At 46.1% G+C, this 22,825-nt stretch overlaps 1 protein-coding gene across 1 annotated transcript in view; it reads left to right on the top strand.

The window, feature by feature from the left end:
* Positions 1–22,825, top strand: part of WDR64 (WD repeat domain 64) — a 167,709-nt gene that overhangs the window by 67,203 nt on the left and 77,681 nt on the right. Inside the window, exons 8-10 of the mRNA XM_060242140.1 lie at positions 1,192–1,326; positions 1,797–1,876; positions 8,044–8,183. Of these exons, the coding sequence (XP_060098123.1) occupies positions 1,192–1,326; positions 1,797–1,876; positions 8,044–8,183 (355 nt within the window). The remainder of the gene's footprint in view (positions 1–1,191; positions 1,327–1,796; positions 1,877–8,043; positions 8,184–22,825) is intronic.

Below are 22,825 nucleotides of genomic sequence, written 5' to 3' on the forward strand. Positions count from 1 at the left end.
GAAAAGAGCAAGAGTCCAGTAGCACCTTAAAGACTAATAAAAAATGTAGCAGTGAACAGTGACTCATCCCTGCCACAAATTTTCTTAGTCTTTAAGCTGCTATTAGACTCTTCCTCTTTTCTATTGTTTGGGGGGAGACAGAACAATGGGTCTGATGTTCTCACAGATGGAACAAAACAAACTGGGAAACAACTTATCAAGGAAATGTTCCTTTCAAATCTAACTATGATCAATGTGATTTACATACTGCTTTTATTTTTTTCTCTGAGGTTAAGATAAAGAATGCCAAATGTTCATAGAACAAGTATGCATTCCTAACAGTTGGACAGGTTTTTTGAAAGAAAATCTACCTGAGTTTGTGTCCGTATGCATGTTGAATGTAGCATAAAAAATGTTCAACATATGTGTAAAGAAAAATTAAGTGTACACTGTTCCCAAATTGTTCTTATATTACCTGTAACTTGTGAACAGGGCTAGTAATAAACAGCATCATGGTAATACTAATACCCATTTTAAGAGCCCCATGGCACAGAGTGGTAAAGCTGCAGTACTGCAGTTGGAGTCCTCTGCTCATGACCTGAGTTCAATCCCAGCGGAAGCTGATTCAGGTAGACGGCTCCAGAATGACTCAGCCTTCCATTCTTCTGAGGTCGGTAAAATGAGTACCCAGCTTGCTGGGGGGAAAGTGTGGATGACTGGGGAAGGCAGTGGCAAACCTCCCCATAAAAAGTCTGCCGTGAAAACATTGTGAAAGCCATGTCACCCCAGAGTCGAAAACGACTGGTGCTTGCACAGGGGACTACCTTTACCTTTGTACCCATTTTGACAGGGCATTAGCTAGAATGCAAAATTCACAAAAATGGGAGTGTAATTGAGACAGCATGTGGGATTTGGTACATGCTATGCAGGTATTTGTGATTTTTAATATAGCTGAACATGCAAAAAATAAATAGGTATACACATCTTAAGAGCTCTCCCTAGTGCCTAGTTAGGTAGGTGGAATACAGTTCTATCAGATAATTTTAAAGGACCTCATGTCCTGAGATTGTATGCAATCACACACACACACAAACAAACAAACACCCTGAAGATGCTCTGCATTCTTGGTGTTGTACCAGCTCAGAAAGGAAAATGATGCTAACTTACTGATCATATGAATATGTGTTTTGTTCTTTTTTTTAAATCTCCCAGTATTAAACGCAAGCTGCATGATGACTGGGTTGTGAAAGTTAAATATATTCCAGCTTTGAATTGTTTTGGCTCTTGCTCTTTGGACAGCATCCATTCACTCGTTTTGGATGACCTGAAAAGACTGGAGGACAACCTGTAAGTCATGTGTCCCATTTAGCTAGCCACATTTACAGGATAAGGAAGTTTGAAAATGCTATTTAAAGGAATAATGTGTTATAATAGTGTTTTTCTTCTAAATGGTGGTTAGTTCCAACTCAAAATTGTTAATTCCACCTGATCCCCAGGAATGTCTGACACAGGTCTTTCAGAGAAATAACTGAGTCGGTTGATAACTTTTGAATGAGAGAACAAACAGGACTCAAGGCTGGCTCTTGCACTCCTGTGGTCCTCTATGGGACAGCAGCTAGAGTGGAGGAGTCATTTACAGTCCTTTACAACTGACTGCTCCCTCATTGTGGGGAGAGGTGCACATTGTATTCAGATAGAAGTCCTGATTCAAATTCTCCTACTGTGAGCTCAAAACTTTCAAGGCATTTCTAAGATACAGTAAAGGATAAGAGTTGGAATGATCAGAGTTCATATCACATGTTTCTTCATGATTGCAGACCTGTCAGGGACTTTTCAGTACCAAAAGGAGTCAATGCTTTCACATACTGTGGAAAAGCCAACATCATTGTTACTGGGGGTAAGTCAAATAGATTCAATCCAGTAAAAAAATCTTGGTGATAATTTTCAACATTTCTTGGTTGCAGAAATGATGACTACTGTAGGATTTCATCATAGAGTTGGAAGGGTCCACATAGGCCATCTAGTCCAACCCCCTGCTCAATGCAGAATCAGCCTAGAGCATCCCTGACCAGTGTTCATCCAGCTGCTGTTTAAAGACTGCCAGTGAGGGGGAGCTCACCACCTCCTTTGGTAGCTGATTTCACTGTAGAACAACTCTTACTGTAAATTTTTTTCCCTAATATCCAGTCGATACCTTCCCCACCCTTAATTTAATATCCAGTTGATACGTTCCTGTCCTCTTCTCTGCTGCCAACAAAAACAGCTCCCTGCCCTCCTCTAAGTGACTGCCCTTTAAATACTTATAGAGAGCAATCATGTCCCCCCTCAGCCTCCTCTTCTCCAGATTGAACATTCCCAAGCCCCTCAGGCTTTCCTCATAGGGCTTGGTCTCCAGGCTCCAGATCATCCTTGTCACTCTCCTCTGCACCTGTTCCATTCTGTCCACATCCTTCTTGAAGTGAGGCCTTCAGAACTAAACATAATACTCCAGGTGTGGCCTGACCAATGCAGTGTACAGCAGGACTAGGACATCTTGTGATCTGGAAGTTATGCTTCTTTTTGTATTTGTATTCCTCTTTTGTATTAGTATTTCTCTTTTCCCTGCAGGGCAAACTAAAGTTGAGGGGTAAGGTACAGAAGTGGTGCAAAAATCAAAGTGATAAGCATTGAATTGGTGGTGGAAAGTGCCATTGAATCACAGTCAAATTAACATGACTCCACATGGTTTTCAGGGCAGGAGATGTTTTGAAGTGATTTGCCATTCTCTGCCTCAGCCTAGCAACCCTGGAATTCCTTAGTGGTCTCCCTTCCAAGTACCAACAAGGGCTGACTTTCAGACAAGATCAGGTTAGCCTGGGCCACCAAGTCAGGGCAAGTATTGTGTTACTGTCAGGCCCAGTGCTAGGGTCCCGGGTGCCCCAGGCCGGCACCTGCCCCTTGCCCTCTGCCCCATTGCTGTGCCCATGCCTGCAGGGAGGGCTGGGCAGATTCTAGGCAAACCACAACTGTGCAGTGCACTCTCGGAGACACTCTCCAAGAGCGCACTGCAGAGGCACAGCTCGTCTGCAGCCCCCACTTAGCCTTCTTGGGCAGACCCAAGAAGGCTTAGTGGGTGCTGCGGGTGAGCAGCACTGATGCCCCGTGGGGGCACTTGGCAGCGCCCCATAGGGGAGGTGGTGTCCCAGGCAATGGCCTACTTTGCCTACTCCCACAAGCCAGCCATGGACTGTTACTATTAAATAGCCTGTATTATAAACTAGCAAGACAGTGATTTGATTAAGTTGTAACACACAATTTGGCTTTTTTAATGCCATTCTAGCTTAGGCGAAAAGAGCCTGAAAGTCCATACAAGCCTTTGATTTGTTGTAAGTAGCACAGAATGGATATGGCTGACTAAGCAATGAGGTGAGGTGAGCCATTGGCCTTGGGAAGTATATTTTTTTGAGGGAGGGCTCAGCCTCACCTTTGCTGTCCAGGAACTGGAGCACCCAACTCTATTAATCCTCTTGTTCCACAGACATCCCTATATGCAGCATGGCAAAACCCTGTGTGCAAAATAGGGCACTGCAAATTCTCATGAGATGTAAGAGTTGGGAAGGCCCAGGGGGCAAGTGTGAATTGTCAGGCTGTGTTTAAAAATGCCTGAGGAACAAGACTGGAAAGAGCATTATCTGCTGCAGATCCTGGGAGGTGCAGTGAAAGGGAAGGGTGGTAACAGCAAGGAGAGCAGCTGGGGTCAGTAGCATAAGGTGGCCAAGCCGCCACTTGATATGAAGATGTCAATTATGCATTCTTCATATTTTTACTTGCTGCAATTTGGAGAGAATTTTAGCATTACTCTGAAGGCCTTCTTTCAGATAACAAACAATCATAACAACTGGGACAACCCTGTCACCTCCCTACAAAAGGCTCCTTCAAATGTGGAAGAATGAGAATGAGAAATCTCCATGTTTCCTGCTGTTCTGCCTGCCTAGGATATCACAGATGGAAGACAGGTCAAAAATTTTAGCAAATCATTTAGTCAGATTTCAGCATCACAAAGAGCTGCCAGTTCCGGTGTTTTCCTGACACCTTCCTGGGGCAGCAGTAAGCCACTAGCAATGTTTTGTTTTGTTTTTAATTAAGCACATTTGGGTCCATCTATAGAATTTCTCTGCATAGCTCAATTAGCAACATACACACATACACACACACGCAAAGTCTGGAACTAATAGGATAATGCTGAATCATTAAAATAGTTATTTCAAAACTTCCCCTCCTTTAGATGGATTATTTATATAAATTCAAGTAAAATAATTTAAAGACTCATCTTCTGCTATATTGAAGTGTGCCAGTACTTGCTGAATTAAAATCATGCTAACACTAATCAGAAATATTTTTTAAAAAATGATTTGGTTGTTACTGAATGTTAACATCAGCAGTTCTACGATATTATTTACTATAATCATGTAACCCTGACACAATGTTTCAGGTCCTGCCTGCTTGTGAAATATATTGCATTTGTGAAAATGGCTTTTTTAGAAAAAGGAATCCTTTAGAACTTAATAGATTATTATTTACTGATGGAAATAAATCTTAAATACCTGTTAATCATATCACCCAGAAAAATTATGACATCTGGGGAGTGACAGCAAAGAACATAGTATTTCATGATCATTCTTCAGGTCAAGAGAATTCTTAAAATGTTTAAAAAATGAATGCTGTGGAGGTCTGACTGTATTTCACATCTATGCGTTATATTATAGCATCTTTATCTACCTCAAATTCTGATTAACATCTTGAGCTCTCCAGGCCAGTTTTTTTTATACATGCTGTCTCTTGATAAATGCAGGAAATTATGAACTCATTTCTGATTTTTCCACACATACCTACCCACACAGCGGATCATTTTGTGTTTGAAGGGCAAGTGTTTGCTATGTCACTGAAACTGACTCAGAGAGCCCCCACGTTGGGCTATCATTTTAAACTGGTGAAGTGCAAGGAAGAAGAAGAAGAAGTGGTGTATATACCATCAAGTTGCATGTCACCAGCTGAAAATGACAGGGGTTTTCAGTGAACGGGACTTTCAAGGCAAGAGATGAGCAGAGATGGTTTGCCATTGTCTTCCTCCACATAGCAACCTTAGTCTTCTTGGTGATCTCCTATCCATGTACTAACTATAGCTAACACTGCTTAGCTTCCAAGATCTGGTGAGCTTGAGCTAGTTTGGGCTACCCAGGCTGTTACAAGAAAGAACAGAGTTTTATTTGCGATTGTCAGGAATAAAACATCAAAAGAACCTCTGATTGCAAACTGAACACAACCTTATATTGAGTCACAATGGCTAAAAATACATTTGGAAATTAAAACACCCCTGGAAAAGAAAGCATCATGGTGGCCCTACATATGTTCCTGATCAGATTGAAGTATGGAGTGAGGATTGCCAGCTCTGGTTTGTGAAATTTGGGGTAGCATTTGGGAAGTGAAGAATCTGGGAAGACGAAAAAGTTCAGCAAGGATGTTATGCCATAGAATCCACCCCCTGAAATTGCATTTCCTCACTTCTGTAGATGGCAACTCACAAGAAATGGGGGAGGTGAGGGACATGCAACCTGGAGGTGATGTCATCATGCCATGATGTGCTAGCATCTACCCAAAACTCTGATCATAACTGTGAGAAATCATGTTTAACCCTGCCCCTGCTTCTCTGGATTTTGAGATCTACTGAGGCATTTCCACCAGAAAATTTCATGAATGAGTGGGATGGTTTTAATGACATGAATATTTTGCAGGTATAGTTTGGTTAGGGCTGCATCCATGCTCTATGAAGGTCAGTATTGTCTACTCTAACTGCAAATGACTCCCCAGGGTCTCAGGTAAAGGTTTTTCATATCACCTGCTGCTTGAGGCTTTCAGTTAGGGCGTTTTCGCACTCACCTTCAGCCGGCGCGACCCCCCTCTTCACCGCGCAGGATCTGCGCGGATTTCGCACTAAATGCCGCGGAGCAGCCTTTTGCGCCGGAAACTCCCGGCGCAAAAGCCGCTCAAACGTAAACCGCCAAAAAGCAGTTTCTGTTTGCACGGCTTTTGCGACGGGAGTTTCCGGCTCTTCCGGCTGCTCCGCGGCATTTAGTGCGAAATCCGCGCAGATCCTGCGCGGTGAAGAGGGGGGTCGCGCCGGCTGAACGTGAGTGCGAAAACGCCCTTAGAGATACCTGTGTTCAGGGATCATTTTGTAGAAAAAGAGGTGCCAGAACTCATTAGCACAACTCATTTGTATATGCCACGCACCCCTGACATCATCGGAACATGTACTAAATTATATCAGCTCAGCATCAACCTTAAAATGCTTCTTGAATTATAACTGTCATAATAAAACCTTATTCCCATCATACTTTTAAAATTACTTTCTCCTATGTGGCACAGTGGCATGATGAAGATTTCCATCTATCTGCTTTATATGTTTTGGTTATTTTCCCAATTTTTTGTGGGGAAAAATATTAGAAAACTTGTCAAATCTTAGAGTTCAGCAAAATTCTCACAGGGGTTTGGGACCCAGAAGCAAGTATTTTTTTTTGGGGGGGGGGGGGTAAGAAAGCACAATAAAATTTAGAGATTCCGGAGCTTTGCTCCTGTGAGCTCCTGCCCAAAATGAGGCCTGAGGGATTATGTCATACCAAAAGAGGTGCCAGAGCTCATTAGCACAACTCATTTGTATAACTAATTTGCATATGCCACACACCCCTGACATCACTGGAAGATTTACTAAATTATATCAGCTCAGCATCAACCTTAAAATGCTTCTTGAATTATAATTGTCATAATAAAACCTTACTCCCATCATACTTTTAAAATTACTTTTTCCTATGTGGCCACAATGGCATGATGAAGATTTCCATCTGTCTGCTTTATATGTTTGGGTTATTTTCCCATTTTTTGTGGGGAAAAATACTAGAAAGTTTGCCAAATCTTGGAGTTCAGCAAAATTCTCACGGGAGGTTGAATAGTGGAGTCCAGAAGCAAGGTGTTTTTTTGGGGGGTGGTGGTGGTGTTAAGTAAGGAAGAAAGCACAATAAAATTTAGAGGTTCTGGAGCTCTGCTAGTGTAAGTTCCTGCCCAAAATGAGGCCTGCCTGTGCTTGAACATTCTGCATGCAGAGTTTGGAGCAGATGCTAAAGCATTGCCCAACATTATGATGTCACTGCTGGGGCATGCCAGATGTGATATCACTGTGTCAGGCAACACCAATCCCCCCCTCCCCATTTTGCCCAGCATATCCCCATCATCTCCCAGCTGAGCAGTAAAGGCAAAGACAGTGGAGGGGGTGGAGGTAGTCCACTGAAGTGAGAGTTTTTGTAACCCTGCTATGAGGTAAAGAACTAAAAATGCTATCACTGCCATTTCCAGTGACACTCTAGGAACTGACCAAATCTCTATGCTATTTATGTAGAAATAATCTCAAAGATTCAGCAATACTTTCCCCTCCTCTGGCCCCACCCCCAAACGCCTCATGGGGAGCACAGACCTGGAATCTTTATTTATCATTGAGGTTCAGTCCTCTCTTATTAGATGCAAAATAGCATTCTGCTTTGTGGTACCTGATGGCAGGGAAGAAAAAGAAATAAAGGAAGAGCTTGTGTTTACTGGGAGGACCTATCAATGTACTTCAAGGTCTTCTGGTTTTGTTTTCTTCTTTTAGTTAAGCAGTTTATTAGAGTTGCCATACAACCCCCAAAATGGCTTCTGCATTCCCATGACAGTGTCATGAGATCTCTTCCCCCACCCCTGCCCCCAGTAAATTGTGATGTTGCACAAATATGGATATTACTTCAACAGCTTTGCATTATTTTAAAAAATCCACTCACTTTTTGTTATCCAATTTTCTATAAATGTGGGGATTCCCTCCATCCATGGGTGACCTGTCCCTTACAGAATTTTTGATCTGCACACAGAAACCACATTCAGGATTGGAAATATAGACTAAATTGTTATACAGCACAGTTATCACTGTTGAAAATGAATTTATTTCTGATATCTCACAGACAAAAGGAGCAAACTGCATAATTGGTCAATATCTCTTTGCAGGAGAGGACAAAGTCCTTCGTCTGTGGCATCCAAACATCAACACCAAGCCAGTGGGGAAGCTGATGGGGCACTTATTTAGTATTATGGAGATTGTCACCAATGAAAAAGATCAACACATTATTAGTCTTTCCACTGGGAAGGTAAACTATTTTTCATGAAGTTCATACAAGCAGATATGGTTGTACTTAAACCAGAGGGCTAAATCTTTACAGAATATTAGGCAGAGCCTTTTTTGTGATGGCACCTTGGTTGTGAAATGCTCTCTCCTTTGCAGTTTTCATGGCACCAAGTCTTTTAAGTTTTAGGTACCAGGGGAAAGGCTTTTAATTTGCCTAGGTCAGAATCTGCATCGAGGTCCGCAGGCTGAGGCATCTCCTGTGACTCCCAGGCAAGCATAGGATTACAATTAATCTGAGATGCTTGGCCCCTCTGCTCTCACCAGGAATGGAAGATTGTCTCACAGGGACCTCTGATGTCACACTGGTAGGGGAATGTGTTCCATTTCGAGCTGTCAGAAGAAAGCGACCCAGTGAGGAACTCTTTTCTTTGCTTTTAACCCTACCAGTATCAATTAAAAGTTTAAAAGAGTGGAAAGAGTCACATGTTGCTCCTGCTTCAAAGAGAGTTGTATTGCATGTGCTAATGAAAGAGTAGTATGTAATAGCCTTTGATAAGGAACTTTATCAAAAGCTTTCTGGAAGTCAAACATGTTCCATGAAATGTTACATTCCCATCAGTATTTGTTCAAGGGATACTGCTGTACTATTTATATTGGCTTGTATCCTCTGGAAGACTTCTGCATATTAGGGTTTTTGCATAGGCAAAAGTGAGAAAACACCTTCATGCATCCCGTACACTGAGTTGCTTGAGCAAGACTTGGTGCAACCAATTCCTAGGTATTAGGAAAGCACTAGGTATTGTGCTAGTGGGAGTGAGCTATGTCCATTTATGTTACTGCTTGCACATCACTGATCTAAGCCACTGACTTTTCTTCACATCTAAAATAAATACTACAAATCTAACAAATTTCAGGAATCTAAAAGAAAGATTAAATACTTTTAAAAGTGTGTGTGTGTGTGTGAGAGAGAGAGAGAGAGTAATCATCTAAACAATGGCAAATTCCTTCTAATGATATCATTATGCCATCCCTCAAATCCTAAAAATATAATAGAGAGGAATAACATTATTCATATGATTTTCAGCACAATGAATACAATACTGTCAAAATTAATAGCACTATTCTGTATAACTTTCCTTTCAAGCAGACAATGCACATAAATACAGTAATTTATTTATCTGACCTCTTTAGCCTAGCTTTCCAAGTGACTTACAAAAAGATCAACATAAGATATGAAATAAATTATAAAACCACCAAAACCTGTGCTTTATCAGTAATGTAGATAAAATAAATAAAACAGTAGAGTAAAAAAGCAGCAAAATGATTGGGTCAAGCCCGGCTCCATTGTTCAAACCCCCTGGGATGATTTTGCTGAAGTCTTAAAGATTTGACAAACTTTCTAATATTTTCCCTCACAAATAATGGAAAAATAACCAAAACATATAAAGCAAACAGATTTGTATAAAGTTCTTGAAGAGAGTCAAGCGTTTTTAATAAAGAGATATAGAGTCAAGTTAAGTTTGTTTCTAACTTAAGATGCTGATCACCATTCCCATTACATCCCCTGACAGAAAATTGTGCCTATGACAGGCATGCAGTCAAAGTCATCTGCTTTCCCTGCATGCCAGCATGATACATGGGCATTCTCCTGGTGAATAATACAAGTGTGCCCCCTGCCAGGGCTCCCCCAACACAGCCTCTGAGACCCTCTATGTTGCCATGACACCCTCTGCTGTGTGCACAGAGCTCCTCCCCTGGTGGCCGAGGAACACAGAGTGTTATGCACCATCCTATTAGCGCCCCCCCCCATAGGTTGTGCCATGAGCACAACAGCCTGGTGGGGTTTTGCAGGCTGAGGAGTCGGGCAGGCTGAGGGGATGGATTTGGCCAAGGCCACCCTCCCTTCCATGGCATGAGTGGGGAAAAGACCCACAGGGTCCCCTGTCCAGCCTTGTGCAGAGGTGGCTCATTGGTTCCCACCACCACCCTTGCTCCCCCCAGAAGCAAATGAGCTCGCCCCCTTAGACATTCCCTTGGGGAGCCCACAAACAGAGTAGCAGAGGGAGAGGGGCACAGAGGAGCATGATGCAGAAGCCAAGCAGGAGAGACAAAGTGGGGGAACACCTAAGGCTTTATTGCACTGGAACCAAGTGGAACAGCATCCCAGGTGGAACTCAGAAAGTCTTGCAGGGCACAAGGCTCCACTCTGAGAGAAGGGCAGAAACAGCTGGCTGAGTAGAGCATGGGTGGGTGGGTTGAATCACTATAAATGGAAGCCTCTCTGTTGAATCCCCACCAAAGAAATAGACCCATAGCACCAGGCAAGGGTGGTCTGACTCCCCATGGCACCCTAAGCAGACTTGCTACCTGGTGCTCCTCCACAGCGCCCCCCCCCCATGGCTCAGTGCTCCCCCCATGGATCCGTGCTCCGCCTGCAGCTTTGCACCCCCCGCGCCTCCTCCCCCTCCCTCCCTCCCTTCCCCACCCCGTATCTATTTCAAAGCCAGAACTGGCTCTATTGACACATTCCGGCAATCTAAAGCCCCCCCCCCCCGTGAATCGCTCCAACGGCAGATAAAACCATGCTGCAGGGCCATGCTCACAGTCTGTGAGGACTGGCATCCTGAAAGAGTGACCTTGCTTTTGCTGAATCCTCCCCTCCCCACTTCTGGGATAGGAGAGGAGTCAGTGGAAGAGGGGCCGCCCTTTCAGGATGCCGGTCCTGACAGACTGTGAGTGCAGCCCCGCAGCACAGTTTTACCCGCCGTTCAAGCAATCTGGGGGGGGGGGGCTTGAGATGGTGGAATGCGGTACTAGAGCCGTTCCGGCTTTGAAATCAACACAGGGTGAAGGAGGGAGGGAGGAGGAGGTGCGGGGGGGGGCAAACTAGGTGTTTGCCTAGGAGGGAGGGGGGAAGGCCAAATTTGCCGCCCCTGCCCTGCCAGTGCCCTAGGTAACCACCTAGTTTGCCTAGTGAGGAAGCCTGGCACCAGGAAAGGAGTGCTATGCCACCTGCAGCCATGGATGTCCCATTCTGACAGGGTTGGCAGAGGTGGGGGGTGGGGGTTTGACTAAACACCCCACCTCTCAGCACATGATGGAACCAGCCAACGCTCACCCACCTGTCCCGGATTAGGGGGGCTGTGATTGGGTGCTGGAGAGGGGGCTTGGCCAGTCCAGGGCACAAGGGGATTGGTGCAGCATTTAGTCAGCTCCCTGAGGGGTTCTAAGGCTTTGCAGCAAACTTTGTTTTCAGGATCCATCCATGAGTGTCTATAGGATATGCTGGCTATTTCCTTGTTGTAACTTTACACCTCTTGCAGGGGGACGTTTCCAGGCTGAAAAGTCTTAGGAAGATGACTACTGCTGGCCACGCCCCTGGGGCCACCCCCCAGCTACACTGGCATGGCTGTTTACGTCCTGGTTGTGCTGAGTAGGCACACGCTGAGGCAACCATACATGGGTGTAACTTTCATTTCCGCTGGCATGGAGTGCAATTACGCCCACTGAGGAGTTAGTTCACTTCCAGAGGACTTTTGACCCCCCCCCCCCCCGCTTTAGGATTGTGCTGTAAAGTCAGTATATACGCTATCCATCTCCACAGCAATTAAAGCAATTGGTTGATCTTCCCCTCACTACTGCACTACAGCTAGTCTTATCTAGATTTCTTAGAGCCACTAACTCATTTCATAATGTTTCTAATCTGTCCATAATTAATGTTCTTCTGTGGAGCAATTGTGGCAAGAGCTAATCAAATCATTATCACAAATTGCTTTCCTTGTATCTTTGGATCTAGATAGGAAGTCACAAGATGGCATTTCTTAATTTAGGTTTAATGGATTATTTTGGCAGAAGGACTTTCTTCTGTATCTTCAGTCTTCGTGATTGTTTTGTCAGTAAAGACTCCCTTGGCTGAAAAAAGTCTGGCAGGTGATGGTAACCATCTGGAGGCCTGGGCTGCATGAAGAGGCTGCTGTTGCCACCTGGGTGGCCCGTCTGGGGAAGCTGCCTTCACATCCTGTTGGCCCTTCCTTTGAGGTCCTCCATTGTCCCTTAATGGTTGTTGCTAGGCAGCCATAGTGTTCCAACCTTCGTTCTGTCAGTAAAAGGGGGAGGCCCTTTCCAGGCCTATTTTAGCCTTTGAGGGAGCAGCAGCTCCCCTATGACAACCAGTGTGTGACCCAGCAGTTAGCACTTCAGAGCAAGGTCTGTCAGACCCAGGTTCTTGCTGTGGAAGCTGACTGGGTGATTAGACTTTCAGCCTAATCTACCTCAAAGGGTTGTTGTATAAATAAAAGAGGGAGAGAAGAATGATATAAGTCGCTTTGGTCCCCACTGTGGAGAAAGACTGTACTTTTCCTAGGTAGAGGCTGCAAGGAGGGGGGAAGAGATGGTAAGCTGAAGTCAAAGGAGCAGATAAAGGTCGGTTGATGGTTGGCTGGAAATGAGATAGGATTGCCAATTCCAGGTTGGGAAATTCCTGGTGATTTGAGGGGTGGAGCCTGGATAGCATGCAGCTTGAGGAGGGGTGGGAGCTCAGACAGGTACAATGCCATAGACTCCATCCTCCAAACCAGCCATTTCCTCCTGAGGAACCATTATTGTCAGTCTTCAATTGAGGACTGGAGATTACTCAGAATTACAACTGCTCTCCAGATTCCCTGGAGAAAATGGTGGACTCTGTATCATTATGCCTGGCCAAGAACAGCCTTCCCCCCCCCCCGCCCCCATGACAGCCAGTGTGATGTAGCAGTTAGCACTTCAAAGCAGGGTCTGTCAGACCCAGATACTTGCTTTGGCAGCTGACTGGGTGATTTCAGACCATTCACAGACTTTCAGCCTAACTAACCTCATAGGATTGTAGTGCAGATCAGAAGGGGGAGAGGAAAATGATGTAAGCTGCTTTGGTCCTCACAGAGTCTTTATGACCATCATCATGCCCCCCTGCATCCCACCCATAATTATTCTTCCTTCTCTCCATTCTACGCCTGTTTCAGGGCTTTGAGCCACCACACACATGGAGACACAAACACACACACACACGCAGGGGGAGTGAAAAGCTGGCATCTGTTTCAGCTGCAGGGTAGTGGGGATGAGTGAATGCCAAGGGTTGGGAGTGGGTGGGAAGATAGTAAAGGTGAGGGTTAATGAATGTCATAGTAGAGGGAGTAGTGGAGTGCCAAGGGTGTGGGGGTAGTTGAGAGGAAAAGGTGGTTTGGGGTGGGTGATAGTTGGAGGGGATGAATAGATGGAAAGTTGGGTGGTAGGTGGGTGGGAAGACACCACGGGTTGGGGGAGCAAATGCCTTCACTTGGGTGAGTGTGTGGGAGGGTCACCCAAAGCCTCCTTCTAGAGCCCATTGCATTTTTCTCTTATTCCTAGTTCTGTAATAGTTTAGTACCTTCCTCCTTCTGTTTATTGTATTATCCTATTAAAAACAAAACTTAAAAAGAGCTGCTTTGTGTAGTATGTTCCCAGAAGAGGTTCAAATTTTATTAGGCCTATTTATCATAATAAGATCCATAGGAAATATTGTAGTATCATTCTTTTTGAGCCCTGATATGGCATACATCCCATATATGGGAATACAATCAAGGCAACTTGATAAGACTGAAGCGCAAATTTAAATTTGGAGTCTGTGCCCAACTCCTTATTTTTTTAGTTCCTGTTGATTTATATCCAGCTGTCTTCTTTCTCATGTATATCCTTATGAACCAGTGAAGTTAATACATCCAGTTTATTTATGATTGTATTGAGCAGAGTGTAAATCTGATTAGATGAATCAGCAATTAAAATGCATTGATCTGAAAGGATGTGATCATCTGATTTGTGCTGCCCTTTATTATCATTATTGCAATGTATAGCCTCTCTCTCTCTCTCTGTAAATTTCTTTAGGAGAACAATTTTTTCTTCAGAAACTTTATTTGAGGCAGGAACATTATATATTTTACTCTTGTCAATGGTCATGACCTAGAGATTCTCTGGTATTTGCCTGTTTAAAAGGGGATATATATTTATCTTCTGTGAAATAGAGCTGCATTTCTTTCTCATTGTATACTAAGTAAGAAAATATTCCACACTTGTATAGGAAAACAATATCTGTGAGTAGTACTTCAGGTGAACTTTGCTCTTACTCTTGTTTCATACTGCTGTCAATTACTTATATGTAAATTAAAGTTAGAAGATAAAGCAAGACAAAGATAAGGCAGTGCTTATTATGGCACCTGTTCTAATACTGAGAGGAAAAAAAAATTTCTTCTGTACTCACATATATGACAATGCATTTAGAATATTAAGACCCACAAAATGATCCCAAAACATTCCAGTATGGAAAAGCTAATATGATGGATTGAAGTTATCTTTGTTAGAAAGAAAGTCCAGTTGAGAATTTTTAGCTTAGAGGAACAGGGAGATTTTCAAGATTGTGAATAATTTTAAGAGTTAAGGCTGAACTGAGCCTCAGTTCTCTGCTAAACCTGTTACTTTAAATTATATAGCAAATTAGCTTCTATAGTTGAATCTCTGGTTCTGTCTCCCAGGAGGTTGCAGAACTTTGCTGTTGCTGTGGCCTTCTGGTGTTAATAACGCACATGATTTTTGCCTTAGAGGATGTTTACACATTCCAAGAGTTAGTGGAGCCACTGTCAAAGTTTAAGTAGATAGAGTATCAGAACCTAGTTTCCTTAACTTTCTGAGAGCTTCCTGATTCCAGAGATAGAGAGAAGGGGAGGAATTTGAATCAATACATCAGGTTAGTTCTAGTATGTCAGTAAGTACATTAGCAGCTGTAGGTCCAAGAAAGATATATACCTCTGGTTTACATATGGTCAGGGCTGTTGACACCGGACCTTCGTGTATAGTGGAATATATTCCTTAATCCTATTTGTCTGAGTGTATACTGTATATTTCTTTATTTGTTCTGTGTCTTTTCAATGTTCTACTTGGAATCTAATAAGCTGAATTCACAAAGGAGCATTGGTTTATGTCTCTCTCTCTCTCTTCCTGGCAAGGAGAGTGCCCAGCCAGCCCTCCCCACCAACTTGAAACTTGGGTCTGGGGGGGAAATAGTTGCTTCCATCAAATACAGTAATTTTGGCTAATCCTGTGAAATGATAACTAGCAAATGAATGAAAGCAAATACTTCACATAATACAGAATTACTCTGGAATGTATTGTTCCAGGATGTTCTGTTGGCTTTCACAAAAGATTAAATTTATAGAATATAAGCTTCTCAGTGACTACTAAATATAACAGCACGAAAAGAATCTTCCATGTCCAGAGTTGATTTATCTTTGTTATCTTGCTAGAGGCAGTCAAAAAGGCATAGCCTATAGAAAAAACAAAAACTGAACCCTTAGAAAGTTCTGTTCTTATGGTCTTGCTGAGAAGATCAAACTGATGAGAGGCCTTTCTAGATTTCAGCCTAAGAATTTTGACAGTTTCATATTGTGCTGGTCTGTTATAACAAAAAGAACTGAGAGTTCCCAAAGAATTTCAGTTCAAGAACAGAACATTAAACAAAAAGAGTATGCATTTATACTCATCTTTTCTGACCACTGAAGACTCCATACAGCTTATAGCATTGTTCTCTTCTCTCCATTTTATCTTCACAACATCCCTGGGAAGTACAATAGGCTGAAAATGTCTGACTGGCCTAAAATTACAACAAACTTTCTTGACAAAGTAGGAATTTGAACCTGGGTCTCCAATAGGGTCGCCAATCCCCAGGTGCGGGGAGGGGATCCTTCAGTTTGGAGGGGCCCCTCTTCAGGGTCATCAGAAAGGGGGGGGAGGAATGTTTGCTGGGCACTCCATTATTTCCTATGGGGACTGATTCCCATAGGGTATAATAGAGAAAGATCTACAGGTATCTGGGACTCTGGGGAGCTGTTTTTTGAGGTAGAGATACCAAATTTGCAGTATGGCATCCAGCGCCTCTCCCCAAAATACCCTCCAAGTTTCAAAAGGATTGGACCAGGGGATCCAATTCTATGAGCCCCCAAAGAAGGTGTCCCTAGGGTGGCCAGACCGTCCCGGTCTCCCGGGACTTTCCCGGTTCTGGCCACCAATTCCCGCCTCCTGGGCTGCCTATACCGGGACCATTAAAGGTCCCGGTTTAGCCAGCCCCGGAGGCGGTGGGCCACGGGCGCCGGCGGGGAAGGTGGCGAGTGAGGGACGCTCCCTCCCTCACTCGCCGCCTTCCCCGCCCGCGCGCGGGGCCCGGCGGCGGTGGCGGAGGCCCTCCAGAGACTCTGGAGGGCCTCCAGCGACCAGCGGAGGCCGCGGAGAGGCTGCGGAGCGACCAGCGCCGAACAGCTGAGGCCTCTCCGCGGCCTCCGCTGGTCCCTGGAGGCCCTCCAGAGTCTCTGGAGGGCCTCCAGCGGAGGCCGCGGAGGCCGCGGAGAGGCCGCGGAGCGGCCGGCGCTGGTCCCTGGAGGCCCTCCAGAGACTCTGGAGGGCCTCCAGCGACCAGCGGAGGCCGCGGAGAGGCCGCGGAGCAGCTGGTGCTGGTCCCTGGAGGCCCTCCAGAGACTCTGGAGGGCCTCCAGCGACCAGCGCCGAACAGCGGAGGCCTCTCCGCGGCCTCCGCTGGTCCCTGGAGGCCCTCCAGAGACTCTGGAGGGCCTCCAGCGACCAGCGGAGGCCGCGGAGCGACCAGCGCCGAACAGCTGAGGCCTCTCCGCGGCCTCCGCTGGTCCCTGGAGGCCCTCCAGAGACTCTGGAGGGCCTCCAGCGACCAGCAGAGGCTGCGGAGAGGCCACGGAGCGGCCGGCGCTGGTCCCTGGAGGTCCTCCAGAGACTCTGGAGGGCCTCCAGCGACCAGCGCCGACCCGCGGAGGCCGCGGAGAGGCCGGCGCTGGTCCCTGGAGGCCCTCTAGAGACCAGCGCAGGCTCTCCCCGGCCTCCGCAGCCGCCGCCAGCCTCGCCAGCAGCACCAGCCGCCGGGAGGAGAGGCCGCCATCCGCCCCCCTGGAAGAAGGTAAGCTGGGAGGGTGGGGGCCGAAAGCGGGGGGGGCTGGCGGGAGGGGCGGCCTTCCTTCCTTCCTTCCCTTCCCTCCCTCCTCCCTTCCCTCCTTTCTTCCTTCCTTCCCTCCCTCCCTCCTCCCTTCCTTCCTTTCTTCCTTCCTTCCCTCCCTTCCTTCCCTCCCTCCCTCCTCCCTTCCTCCCTTCCTTCCTTCCTTCCCTTCCCTCCCTTCCCTCCCAACCTCCTCCCTCCCTCCCTCCCTCCCTTCCTTCCTTCCTTCCTTCCCTCCCTCCCTCCCCCCTCCCTCCCTCCCTCCCTCCCTTCCTTCCTTCCTTCCTTCCTCCCTTCCTCCCTCTCTCCCTCCCTCTCTCCCTCCCTCCCTCTCTCCCTTCCTTCCTTCCTTCCTTCCTTCCTTCCTTCCTTCCTTCCTTCCTTCCTTCCCTCCCTCCCTTCCCCCCTTCCCTCCTTATGTTCTTATGTGACACAGAGTGTTGGACTGAATGGGCCACTGGCCTGATCCAACAGGGCTTCTCTTATGTTCTTATGTGACACAGTGTGTTGGACTGGATGGGCCACTGGCCTGATCCAACATGGCTTCTCTTATGTTCTTATGTGACGCAGAGTGTTGGACTGGATGGGCCACTGGCCTGATCCAACAGGGCTTCTCTTATGTTCTTATGTGATGCAGAGTGTTGGACTGGATGGGCCACTGGCCTGATCCAACAGGGCTTCTCTTATGTTCTTATGTGATGCAGAATGTTGGACTGGATGGGCCAGTGGCCTGATCCAACATGGCTTCTCTTATGTTCTTATGTGACAATACTGACTTTGGTGGACCCAAGCACTGATTCAGTGTAAGGGAGCTTTGTGTTTGTGACTGGAGTGGACAATACTGACTTTGGTGGACCCAAGCACTGATTCAGTGTAAGGGAGCTTTGTGTTTGTGACTGGAGTAGACAATACTGACTTTGGTGGACCCAAGCACTGATTCAGTGTAAGGGAGCTTTGTGTTTGTGACTGGAGTGGACAATACTGACTTTGGTGGACCCAAGCACTGATTCAGTGTAAGGGAGCTTTGTGTTTGTGACTGGAGTGGACAATACTGACTTTGGTGGACCCAAGCACTGATTCAGTGTAAGGGAGCTTTGTGTTTGTGTCTTCTGGTGCAATTTTGTTCTCAGATCCTGTATTTACTTCATCAGTATATGGGATAAGGCACTTTCTCAACTGTGCTGCATAATGCAGCCTATTTATTTTGTCCTGTTTGCTCTGTTGGCTCTATCTGCGCCACCTTCATCACTTTCGGGGTGTGGATCCCCCAGTGGGGTGGTCTCACGACTCCCTCCGCCGACTGTTTCTGATAGCCCTGCGCCCCTTCTTTCATTTGATATGTGTCCCGTGCGGGTGCCACCCTCCCGCCGGGAGATGCCGCAAAATGAGCCCCCTTGAGGCTTATGGCGACAGGGCTCGGGGGAAGCGAGCTAGACTGCTGTTCTTTTGAGGGGTTATAGAGTGTTTCGAGCCCGTCCCTGTGGCATCGGTCCCATCATTGTGGGGCCCAGGGGGCCGGCGCAGCGGCACGCTGAAGCAGCCTGTCGGTCACTTCCGGGTTCCTGTCCTGCATCTCGACCTGTGTTATTAGTGACAGGCTGCTTCGGCGTGCCGCTGCGCCGGCCCCCTGGGTCCCACAACAATGGGACCGATGCCACAGGGACGGGCTCGAAACACTCTATAACCCCTCAAAAGAACAGCAGTCTAGCTCGCTTCCCCCGAGCCCTGCCGCCATAAGCCTCAAGGACCCTAGGTGTCCCTATCCTTCATTATTTCCAATGGAGGGAAGGCATTTAAAAGGTGTGCGGTCCCTTTAAATGTGATGGCCAGAACTCCATTTGGAGTTCAGTTATGCTTGTCACAACCTTGCTCCTAGCTACACCCCAAAATCTCTTGGCTCCACCCCCAAAGTCGCCAGATATTTCTTGAATTGGACTTGACAACTCTGGTTTCCAAGCTCCTAGTCTGACACTCTAACCACTGCACAACAGGCTATACAAGATAAGAATCACTTTTGCAAAGCAAACAAAATATCAGATTTGGAATGAAAGTCTTGCATGATAGTCCTGAAACAGAAGCTTACACTTGGAGGCTGTCTATAGCTGCAGAGTAGCTCAACTTTTTTGTGTTTTCTATTGATTTTAACTGTTATGCCTATTTAAAGGACAAAGCTGAGCTTTCCTACTTTGTCTGTCAGTATTTACTTATACAATGAAGCTTCTTGAAAATGTATTACTGTGAGAGTTAGGTTTTATGGGTTTTATATTATTTGAACGTTATCCTGTTATACAAGAGTGGCTAACAAAACCTGTAAATAAACAATGAGGTACAGTAAGAAAAGTCCAGAATGTACTTTCTGGAATCTCCAGTTTAAAGGCTCTCTGATAGCAGAAAAGAAAACTGCCATAGCTCTTGCATTGTAGCAGATAGAGCACAGGACTAGATGGATCTATGTTCAGATGGAATAGGAGGCATGCCGTGTATTCAGAACCTCAGAAGAGGGCATATGGAACAAACACAACAAATGACAAACAGATGAACAAAAAGCAGGCCTAGTACAATCCTATGCAGAGCTACTTCAATCTAAGCCTGTAGATTTCTATGTGTTAAAAGGGAGTAACTCTGCTGAGCATTGTTATCTTGTTAGTTTGGCAACACAGCACTGGGAGCCATCTCAGGCAAGTCTATTCAGAAGTAATAGGGGTCCCAAATCCCCCGCTAGGCCTGGAGACCCCCGATTTGGAGCCTCCTCCTCCCGCTGGCCATAAAAGGGAAAGCGGGGGGGGGAGGGGGAGAACGGCAGCCCTTCGCACCCAGCCCCGATCGCAGCAGCCAGAGCTCTTCCGTTTTCTCAGGCTGCTTCCCGCCCCCAGTCAGCTGGCCGGTGAAGGGAGGGGAGCCCAGCCACGCCCCCAAAGGACCATGTGCCTTTGCACCTCCGGAGGTGAGTGAGTTCTGTCTCCTGCATCAGATTTCCCAGAAAGGGGGGGGGCGGGGGGGAGGGGGGTGGAGAGGGAAACGTCTTCTCATAGGGTATAATGGGGAATTGATCTGGAGGTTTCGGGGGCTCTGGGGGAGCTGTTTTTTGAGTTAGAGGCACCAAATTTTCAATATAGTATCTAGTGCCTCTCCCCAAAGTATCCCCCAAATTTCAAAACGATTGGACCAGGGGGTCCAATTCTATGAGCCCCAAAAGAAGGTGCCCTTATCCTTCATTATTTCCTATGGAAGGAAGACATTTAAAAAGGTGTGCTGTCCCTTTAAATGTGATGGCCAGAACTCTCTTGGAGTTCAATTATGCTTGTCACACTCTTGTTCCTGACTCCGCCCCAATGTCTCCTGGCTCCACCCCCAAAGTCTCCTGGCTCCACCCCCAAAGTCCCCAGATATTTCTTGAATTGGACTTGGCAACCCTAAGAAGTAAACTTCATGTAATTCAGTGGGGATTACGCCAAGGAAAGTGTCCTTAGGAATGTAGCCTTAACATGTGGTTGTGACTTGTTATCTCATCCTCGTCTTTTAGAAATAACACAGAAAAAAGGCAAGGAAGGTTGCATTTAATTGTAGTGCAGTCAGTATTCTGTGTCCTGTGTACAAACATACATGGTGTATCATTTGTCCATTTTCCAAAGCAAACTGTTTCTTGCCAAGCATAGAATACTGCTGTTGTTATGAAGAACAACTTCCTGTCAGGACCTTATCAGGAGTCACCTCCAAATGTTCCAAGTACATATACTGGAATTTCTCAGTTATTCCTTGTGCTTGAGTGTGTGCATTATCAGAAACACAGTGGTGGCACTAACTCTTCCAGGAGTGCTTGCAGCAAACTGTGTCAGATTTGTTCATGTCTGAAACTGTCTCTTGCGTAATCACTGCAATCCATAGCCACAGGGAGAAGTAAAGAACTAAGGAGGAGGAAGGGAATACTTATTCATGTTATTCTTTATGGAAGCTTTGGACTTTACTTATGCAATAACCTCTTTCCCCTTAACTGACACAGCTATGCTGAACGGATACCAAGCAGCCACCCACAAGATATTTATTTATTCTTGTCCATGACCTGATAGTAGAGAGAGCTGGCACAATTTCATTGGAGAAGTTAGAGTCCAGTAGCATCGTTAACTTTATTCGGTTGTGTCAGACCAACACAGCTATCCACCTGGATCTATAGTCACTGGAGAAGTGTTATGCAAAGCCACCTGGCACTCAAAATCACATAAGAAGTGGAGAAAGGGTGGAACAGGCTTTTCTAGGGGTTAATGGGGGCTGCTGGGGGTGTGGTAAAGCTCCTGGTGGCGAGCTGGCTGCCCCCTCTCCTAATCCAGGGATTGTTATGCAGCTATACTTACTATTCAAAGAACAAGGTAGCTGGGGAAGAAGAGGGGGGACTGTCAAAAAGGTTCAGGAACTGTGCTCCTGTGAGCTCCTGCTGAATTCACGGCCTGGAAACAAAGTTGTTTTCTGTCATCAGCAGGGCTAGCCCTAGCCTTTCTGGTGCCTTAGGCAGCACAGCTCCACCCCCACCCCACATCACCAGGCCTGCCGCCTACTTGCGAGTAGTCCCACGAATTGGCAGCAGGTGCAGGGCTACTCATGAGTAAGTGGCAGCCACAGCTACTCATGAATAGGCGGCAGATGCTGGCTACTCGCAAGTAGGCAGCAGGCATGGGGCTACTCATGGGAAGGGGCAGCAGGGGGGACAGGCAGGCAGGCAAACTTGGTGCCCCCCCCAGAGAGTGGTGCAACTCGGCTCAGCCCTACCAGCTTTGATGTGACCGGCTTCTTATCCTTCCTTGAAGAACGCCCTGGAGGACGTTTCTCCCCGCTCCTTTCTGTAACTGGAAGGATAAGATGCTGGCTGTGTCAAAGCCGGTGGGGCCAAGCCTCGGCACGGTGTGCTCCAATTGCAGGGGAGGGGGGCAGGCAGAAAGGAAGGGAAGGAAAGGAAAAGAAAGTTGCAGCGGCAGTAGTGGGGGGGGGAGGCAGGCAAACTAGCCGTTTGTCATGGGCACCAGTGCCCAATTCGGCACCCCCTCCCTCCTTGGCAAGCGCCTAGTTTGCCTAGTAGGTGAGCCAGCCCTGGTCATCGGTGGAGTATAACTGAAGTAAAATTTGATTTTGGTTTTATATTAATGACATTGGCAGCTGTCATATTCTTGTTTCTATGACTAATTTCCATCAGTGTTAGAGGAACTGATTTAGAATTAGAACATTTTTAGAAATCAATGACTCTTCAAAACTGTAGGAGATTCTAGGTCAGTTACATTCTGGACCTGACATGTTCTTCTGAAGACGTTTTAGGTCACTGCTAGGTCACAGCCTCATGTTGTTATCTGGATTTTTGTCAGTTGCCCAAAAATATATAAAAGAAAGTTTTGTCAGTTGCCCATAAATATGTAAAAGAAAGTGTCTACTAAATAAATTGTTTGGGAGGGGAGAGGAATGAGAAGATTTCAGTTTCTGAAGAGTTAAGAAAACTTTCAGGTAATTTAGCTGACTAATACTTATTCAATTGAACTAATTTGTGATTGGTTGCCATAGTTGCTGCCTGCAAGTTTTTGCAGGATTGAAAAACCCAGCTGAAGTTAGGACTATCATGCCTTTAAGCCTCTGTACAATGTATTTTATTTGGGTGTGGGGGTGAGTGT

Source organism: Heteronotia binoei, chromosome 1, assembly GCF_032191835.1.
Source record: "Heteronotia binoei isolate CCM8104 ecotype False Entrance Well chromosome 1, APGP_CSIRO_Hbin_v1, whole genome shotgun sequence".
Taxonomy (NCBI): Eukaryota; Metazoa; Chordata; class Lepidosauria; order Squamata; family Gekkonidae; genus Heteronotia; species Heteronotia binoei.